Source organism: Polypterus senegalus, chromosome 8 (assembly GCF_016835505.1).
Source record: "Polypterus senegalus isolate Bchr_013 chromosome 8, ASM1683550v1, whole genome shotgun sequence".
Classification (NCBI taxonomy): Eukaryota; Metazoa; Chordata; class Cladistia; order Polypteriformes; family Polypteridae; genus Polypterus; species Polypterus senegalus.
In genome coordinates, this window is record NC_053161.1 from 178,715,935 (window position 1) to 178,724,648 (window position 8,714).

Consider the following 8,714-nt stretch of genomic DNA (forward strand, 5'->3'; position numbering starts at 1 on the left):
TTTTTGTTTGTCCCCCCACCTCTTGAGGATTGACCACAAGTTCTCAATGGGGAGTTTCCTGGCCAGGGACCCCAAATTTCAATGTTTTGTTCCCCGAACTACTTACCTTGTGACCCAGTGCTCCATCATGCAGGATTGTTCATTGTTGGTCTCCAAACTGAGATGAATGGTCTTAGGATGCTTTACTGTTGACCTGACGCTGGACTGATGGTAGCGCCGCTCACCTTTTATTTTTTCCGGATGCCCCAAACAATCAGAAAGGGGATTCATCGGAGACAATGGCTTGACCCCAGCATGTTTTTCTTGACTTCTTTCCTGACCTTCTTGACACCCACCAGACCACCCTCCAAAAGTCTTTGCTTCATTCCCACCTCCCTGCTGCCCTGCTATTCCTGAGCAAGCTGTGCCCTGGTGGTGCCCCGATCCCGAGCCAGGAATCAACTTTAGGAGACGCTCCTGGCGCCTGCTGGACTTTTTTGGACGCCTTCTTCACAACAACTGAACCTCTCTCTCTCTCTCTCTCTCTCTCTCTCTCTCTCTCTCTCTCTCTCTCTCTCTCTCTCTCTCTCTCTCTCTCTCTCTCTCTCTCTCTCTCTCTCTCTCTCTCTCTCTCTCTCTCTCTCTCTGATGTTCCGATGAATGGTTGATTAAGGTGCAATCTTACTAGTCCTTGCCTCTGAAGCGCTTTTTGTGCTAAGCAGTGAAGACTGCACATGTGCTAACCATGGCTAACGGAGGGAGTACACGGATTTCAAGCACCAGCCTCTTTTTAAAGCATCCAGTGTGCTATTGTAAGTTCATTCAGCATGATAGAGTGATCTCCAGCTTTGTCCTCATTGACACTCTAACCCGTGTTAACGAGAGGATCACTAAAATGACGTTGGCAGGTCCTTTTGTGGCAGGGCTTACATGCAGTGGAAATGGTTTATTTTTTAGATTAAGTTCATTTTCATAGCAAAGAGTTACTTTGCAATTCATTGCAATTAATCTGATCACACTGCATAACATTCTAGAGTAGATGCAAATTGCTATCAGTAAAACTGAGGCAGCAAACTTTGTGGAAATTTAACATTTGTGTCATTCCCAAAACTTTTGGCCACAACTGCACTCTTAGACAAAAGCTGTAAACCAGCGAGGCAGTGACACTTCTATCCAAATTTGTGGAGAAGAAAATGCGGTACATGTGGTTTTAGGTGAGATTGCACTTTGTCCACAACAACACATGGTGTGTGTGTGTGCTGAAGGTTTCCTCCTATAAGCCCCAGCACGCGCCTTCTGCCAGATGGTAATCCACATGTCTGCACTAGTTTCTGTTGCATCCCCTCTCCCCATTGCACAATACCACTTATACAGGGTGGCCCACCTCCACTGAGGTGACTCCCATCTCATCTCCCGCCGGATAGAGTGCACATGAACACGCTGAAATGGGCACAGAGATGTATTGACTCCCAAGGAGATCACTTTCAGCATCTTCTGTAAATGGGAGGACCACATTTCATCATTTTTCTCTTCACCTCATAATGCAGTGTTGTGGGGTACGAAATCTGAACATTTTGGTTTATATTTCCACTATATTTTGCTCAATCCCAACAAGATGAATTCAGATGCAGGACACTTGTGTAGGCATTATAATAACATATGCATATCCTCTTCTCTTATACCTCACTTTCATAACGGCTGTTCACAACATCTTGCCATATTGGTTTTACAGCCTGGGAAAGGAAGACTTGCCAATACCTGAGGCTACATTAAAAAACTTTATTAATTTGTGAAAAGATAGATTAAAGAGTTTGAGCAAAATTCATACATCATATTAACAACTAGACAATCAGGTGCATGCAACAATCATGTGTTGTGAAACCCTGGTAGAATTTTATAATAAATATGCCTCGTCTGAAGAGCAACATTGGAGAGAAGGAGGGATGAAGATCTCGGGAGAAGAGAACCGAGTGACGGCTACATGCAGCCGTTTCCATCTGATCGTCAGAAAAGCATCTCATGACCAACGACAAGTGCTAAGATGACAAGCCGACTGCAACATTCATCCTTGTCATCTTTTTCGTAAGCTTTTTCTAAAGAAGATAGATAGATCTATCTATCTATCTCTATCTATCTATCCATCCATCCATCCTTGTACTATCAGTCCTATTTTCTATTATTCTATGTTCTATTTGGTACTAGCAGAATACCCGCGCTTTGCAGCGGAGAAGTAGTGTATAAAAGAAGTTATGAAAAAGAAAAGGAAAAATTTTAAAAACGTAACATGATTGTTAATGTAATTGTTTTGTCATTGACATGAGTGTTGTTGTCATATATATATATATATATATATATATATATATATATATATATATATATATATATATATATATATATATATATATATAAAATATAGCAAAATACCCACGCTTGGCAGCAGAGAAGTAAAAAGAAAAGGAAACATTTTAATAATAATGTAACATGATTGATAACGTAATTGTTTTGTCATTGTCATGAGTTCCGACTTGGTTCAACATTACTTGGCAGCAGGGAAAGTGGGGCAAGTTGCACTGGTGCATTTGTGTCTCCCATAAAAGCAGCTTCACTTGAAATCACTTTGTGATTTTGCACGAGTAAAACGTCTGCTGGATTTAGGGTTGCCACTGCCCTTTAAAATAATGGAATCGTCCCGTATTTTAGAATGAAATTGCGCGTCCCGTTTTGAATCAATACGGGGCGGGTTTTGTTCTGTATTATTTTTTTTTATCTTTTTTTTTTTAAAGCAGCGTCTCATGCAAATCTTCTCACACGCATTTTATGAAGATGCCTCCTTTCCTACTTTTGATTGGGTAATACTTGATGTCATCGTTAGTTTGATTGGTCTTTTTAACTGTCCAGGCGAGTCTTTTAAGTAGTGTCTGCAAAGTGTGCGTCCCTTATTTTTTTGTATTAAAAGTGGTAACCCTAGCTGGATTCTTCTTTAACTCTTCTGCTTTCTATATCTTCTGCATTGCATTCAGGTCTTTCAAGTTATCGTGATGTTTTGTCTCATAGTGCCGTCTTAGATTAAATTCTGTAATTACAGCCACATTAGTTCCACAAATGAGACACACGTGTTTACCGGCAATGTCGGTAAACATATACTCAGCCTCCCATCGGTTTTTAAGGGCTCTATTTTCAGAATCAACTTTTCTTTTTGGCATCGTGTGGGCTAGCTTCGCAATAACTTGCAGCATCATAAGCTAGACTTGATTAACGCGGTAAGTGTTCGGCAAGGCAGCTGAAGCGCTGCATTATGGGATCTGTAGTTTGTGTTACCAGCGCTTCATATCCCCGGACCATTAATAACAACAATATACAACTCTCGTTTATATCCTGTGTCCTCTCATAAAACATGTATCCCGCATTACCCGTGGGCATGCACGGCAGCGGCAGCCTGTCTATGAACTTAATTAAAATTTTATGTTTACACCGTGCTTTGTTTCCGAAGTAGCATCACTCATGAATATGGTTGTATATATGTCATTCGCTCGCTTTTTATTGTTTCGTTGCCTTCTCAATTATATAATGCATGTTTTCTTTAACACGTTTTGGAGCTCTTTCTGGTTTTCTACGTACTGCGTTTAAAAGTCAGTTCACGTGATTACGTGGGAGGCGCGATGATGTCACACGAAACTCCTCCCCCACAGCTTTCGCGCTCAACTCCATTACAGTAAATGGAGAAAAATCGCTTCCAGTTATGACCATTAAGCGTAGAATTTCGAAATGACACCTGCCCAACTTTTGTAAGGAAGCTGTAAGGAATGAGCCTGCCAAATTTCAGCCTTCTACCTACACAGGAAGTTGGAGAATTAGTGATGAGTGAGTCAGTGAGTGAGTGAGTCAGTCAGTCAGTGAGGGCTTTGCCTTTTATTAGTATAGATTATTATTCCTGTAATAAATATCACACTGCTTTTAAACTTTATATGCTTTGTCTTCATGTCTAGAGTGATTAAAGTAATAAGTTAGATTTATTTGAGCACCTGGTGCAGCCGGAGGTTTGCCATACGCTTTGTGCCGTGAGGTTTATTAAAGCTGAGGGTGAGAGCTCCACCCAATAGTAGGGAACAGGACGTAAAATAAGGCATTCTTGGCTGATAAATGGACTATAGTCAAGGATGATGTGTCTTTGTATGTCTGAATATATTCTTGGAGACACAAAGTAATATTTAGGACTGCTATGTCTTTTAAACATTGTATGTTGTTCGTGCCGATAATAAGTAAGGCTCTTGAAATGCCAAGAGAGGGACAGGCTGTGTTATTCCTAAAACACTTGTGTGGTTTAAAATGCCAGAGGTTAACCAGCTATGAGTTTGTCATTAACAGGGCACTGTTGAGTTTCTGTGTGTATCTATGTATGCGTGTGTTACTCTTAAGGTGCAACAGTAGGTCAACCCGATAACGAATCTGGTGAGTACACTTACTCCTAGGTAAAATGTAAGTAGAGAGAAATATTACGATAATACTGGCAGTCATCTCGGTGGAGGCAGGACAGTTTTTCGTGGGCCACCCTGTATTTTAAGTTGTACCAACAGCAGCGCACATGCACCCCCTCCATCCCCCATGTTTGGAGTCTAAGCAGGCTGTCGTATGCCTTTTACTCACGAGTGGCTTCTGTCAAAGTCTCTTCACCTTTCACACCTGACTGACAGAATTCTGCTGAGGTGCTTGTCCCTCTGACTGGTTCTCCCATTTCAGGAAAGACTTCTGCCGCTCTATTATAGTGACCATTGGATTGTTTGTCACCTCCATGACTGTGGCCCTTCTTGCACGATTTTACTCGGTTGCCTCACAAACAAAAATACTGTTGTGTGCAAATGTGACAAAAATGGTGCGAGACTTCCAAAATTAACCATAAAGCAGGATAGTCACTGGTCAACCCAGAAGAGACTCACTCCGGACCAGCTTGCCCCCAAAATCTATCAGCAGGCTTCAACCTGGCTATGCCCAATATTGGAAAAATTGACTGAACAGTTTAAAATATAAAGAAATATCCCAAGAAATATCATATATACTCATGTGTAAGTTCTCCCGTGGATAAGTCGGGGCATGATTTTACCATATAATTTGTAATGTCGATCATATAAGTTGAAGGCAGAAAACTCACGCCATTGGTCCAAGAGACTCCTTTTGTTTTCTATGTATTGTGCCTACGTGACCACATAGTAATACCCAAACTATTCTGAAGTGATGTTTACGCTGATTTGTGTTTTTATAGCTCACACCCTCATACACCTTTATCGTAAGAGCATCCCTTATCTACGATGGAGCGTTCAATCAGAAGAAAATATGAAACTTGTTTTAAATGAAAAGTCATTGAAGCAGCAAAACAAATTGGTATCTGCATTGCTGCAGCAAAATTCGCTGTGTCTGAGAAACTGATGCGAGGTTGGAGGAGGCAAGAAGATGTATTAAGAAAAATGCCTAAAAAGTGCCAAATTGTGCTCTGTGAACTGGCATTGCCTCATGGCCAACACTGGGAAATCCTATTACAGAATGGTTTTCTGAACAAAGACAGAACAGATTTGTAGTTACAAGGAATTTAAGTGTTGTATTTTTGAATGGGGTCTGATTTTTATGATGGATTTTTTTTTTTGGGCTTCAAGACCCGACTTATACATGAGTATATATGGTAGATAAAAAAAAAAATACAAGGGATTACCGTAAGCGGTTGAGTAGTGGATTAAAGGGCAACAGAGTGCCATCTAAATGAAATTGTGTACACTTAATGATTCCTTCACTTATTTTTTTTAATTACATTTGTTTATTTGTTCCAAGCAATACTTCAGAGGGGGTGTAGTTACACAGTCTGCATTAAGACATGCAGAAGGGTTTTTAAGTAATCGACAGAAGTTGGGACACCTGTGCAAATTGTTTGTGTCTGTAGGTTGTAATCTATTAGTTGTTTCCTGATGGAAGGCCTCTTTGTAATATTTTGAAACTTCTTTGTTTCAGTTTTGCTAACCTAAACTTTCAATTTAAACCTTAGCTAGTTTGCTGGTTACCTTTTCACCATTTTAGGTCATTCACTGCATTTCAACTGATTAAATTTGAAGAAAAACATGCTCTAAAACGTTTGACCGGCAGTGTATGTTACTCCTATCCATTCAGATGATGGTGATGCAGCAGTGTCACAGCCGGCTTTACTTCATCAATATGCTGTTGTACGTTACATGATGAATTCTTGTCATTTTTGTTTCCTTTCTGATTGTTGTACTTACACAAAACTGTGCAATTTATGTATTTTTTTTCCAGATCTATTAGAAAACGGCACCTCCTCCCCATCTTCATCTCCTCAGAGCTCTGTTCAGCGTATCCCAGAGGAAAATGAAACTGTGAAAACTCTAGCATCTGGATTGGAGGTTTTGCTACCGGCCTCATTGCCACACAGTTTCCTGCCATTTGTGAAGTTAACACAGATCGACGCAATCAAGACTCAGCCACAGGCGCACGATACAAAATCTGCAAGTTCGGCGGTCTGCCACGAGAGCAGGAAAACCTCGAAAAGCAAACCTAAAGCTAAATACAAGCGGAGTCATTCCAAACAGAAGACATTCTGCTGTTCTGACTGTGGAAAGATCTTCTCTGTGAGGAGCAGTTTTTACAGCCACGTAAAAATTCACGCTCCAGAGAAGCGACATTGCTGTGCTCAGTGTGGCAAAAGATTCACTCTTAGGAGCACCCTGAACAGCCACATGAGAACTCACTCTGGGGAGAAGCCATACGCCTGCGTTGAATGTGACAACCGATTTTCACGAAGGAGCCACCTTCAGACCCACGCGAGAGTTCACACTGGAGAGAAGCCGTATTGCTGCTCTCAGTGCGGCAGGCAGTTTTCGCAGACGAGCAGCCTGAATAAACACTTGAGAATTCACACGGGGGAGAAGCCATATTGCTGTGCTCAATGTGGCAAACGATACGCCTCCAACAGCAGCCTTCAGGTCCACAAACGGTTCCACACTGGAGAAAGACCGTATCCCTGTTCGGAGTGTGGGAAACGATTCTCCAGAAGCAGCGACCTTCAGATGCACGTGAGGCTTCACACTGGAGAGAAACCATACTGCTGCCCCGACTGTGGAAAGAGGTTCACCAGAAGAAGCAATCTTCAGACGCATTCAAAACTGCACAAGGGGGAGAAACGGTACTGCTGCTCGAAATGTGGTGAACGTTTCTGTTTCAGGAACAGTCTTCGGTCTCACATCAGAAATCACTGCGGGGACAATCCTTAGTGAGGTGCTGAATGTGGCAAGTGATACACCATCAGTAGCAGTCTGCGCAGCCACCGGACCCCTCTGTTCAACTGGGAAGTAATCTGAATTAAACCGCTAAGCATCTCCTCTCATGTAGGATGAACTTGGAAGCTCTAGTAGGGTTGAGGGTATCAGCAGCCCCTGGGATTGGCCCTTGCGCTTTGGGGTGAGAAGCGTTCGTTCTTTAGTAAACCTTCAGTAATACTCGGTCACCAGGATGACCAGCTTCTGACACCGACTGGGGCAGGGAAGAGGCGTCTGTTAGCTGCGAACGTGGAGTCTTTGTAAGAGCGATGTCAGGCTGCTGCACGTCTTCTGAGAGTAAATGGAAAGTCATTTGTGTGTCAGTCAGTTGAGCTTAGGCAAGTTCTACCATAGGGAAGAATCTTCACAAGGTCTTTGACACATCTTATCCAGCATGAGTAAGTTAGTTTCTCTCATTTAGATTATCCTCCCTTGCAGTTGAAACTACAGGTGCATCTCAATAAATTAGAATATCATGGAAAAGTTAATTAATTTCAGTAATTCAATTCAAAAAGTGAAACTCGTATGTCACTCTGTGTGTAATGAATCTGTAGAATACATTTCATGCGTTTCTTTTCATTTTCCTGATTATGGCCTACAGGAAACCCAAAATTCAGTATCTAAGAAAATTCGAATATTACATAAGACCAATTAAAAATATTTTTGATACAGAAATGTTGGCCTACTGAAAAATCTGTCCATGTAGGCACACAGTACTTGGTTGGGGATCCTTCTGCATGAATTACTGCATCAATGCAGCTTGGCATGGAGGTGATCAGCCTGTGGCACTGCTGAGCTGTTATGGAAGCCCAGGATGCTTTGCTTCATTGTTGGCTATGGTGTCTCTCATCTTCTTCTTCCTCATAGATTCTCTATGGGGTTTAGGTCAGGCGAGTTTGCTGGCCAATCAAGCACAGTGATACACGCCAGGTATTGGGACTTCTGGCAGTGTGGGCAGGTGCCAAGTCCTACTGGAAAATGAAATTGGCATCTCCATAAAGCTTGTCAGCAGAGGGAAGCATGAAGCGCTCTAAAGTTTCCTGGTAGACGGCTGCACTGGCTTTGGACTGACTTGATAAAACACAGTGGACCAACACCAGCAGATGACCTGGCTCCCCAAATCATCACTGACAGTGGAAACTTCACACCAGACCCTCAAGCACCTTGGATTATGTGCCTCTCCACTCTTCACTTGATTTCCAAATGAAATGCAAAATCGACTTCCATGTGAATACAGGACTTTGGACCACTGAGCTGTTAACAGTCCAGTCCATTTTCTCCTTAGCCCAGCTGAGATGCTTTTGACGTCGTCTCTGGTTCAGGAGTGGTTCGACCCCAGAAATGCTGTCACATTTGTAGGCCACGTCACGGATACACAAGTCTGTGTGTGGCGGGCTCTTGAAGCACTGACTACACCCGCAG

General features: G+C 42.2%; 1 protein-coding gene across 1 annotated transcript in view; it reads left to right on the forward strand.

Annotated features, from left to right (window-relative positions):
• LOC120534731 (zinc finger protein 271-like) overlaps window positions 1-7,788 on the forward strand; it is a 58,605-nt gene extending 50,817 nt beyond the window's left edge. Inside the window, exon 5 of the mRNA XM_039762315.1 lies at window positions 6,274-7,788. Within this exon, the coding sequence (XP_039618249.1) occupies window positions 6,274-7,247 (974 nt within the window). The 3' untranslated portion in view covers window positions 7,248-7,788. The remainder of the gene's footprint in view (window positions 1-6,273) is intronic.
• The last annotated feature ends 926 nt before the right edge of the window (window positions 7,789-8,714 follow it).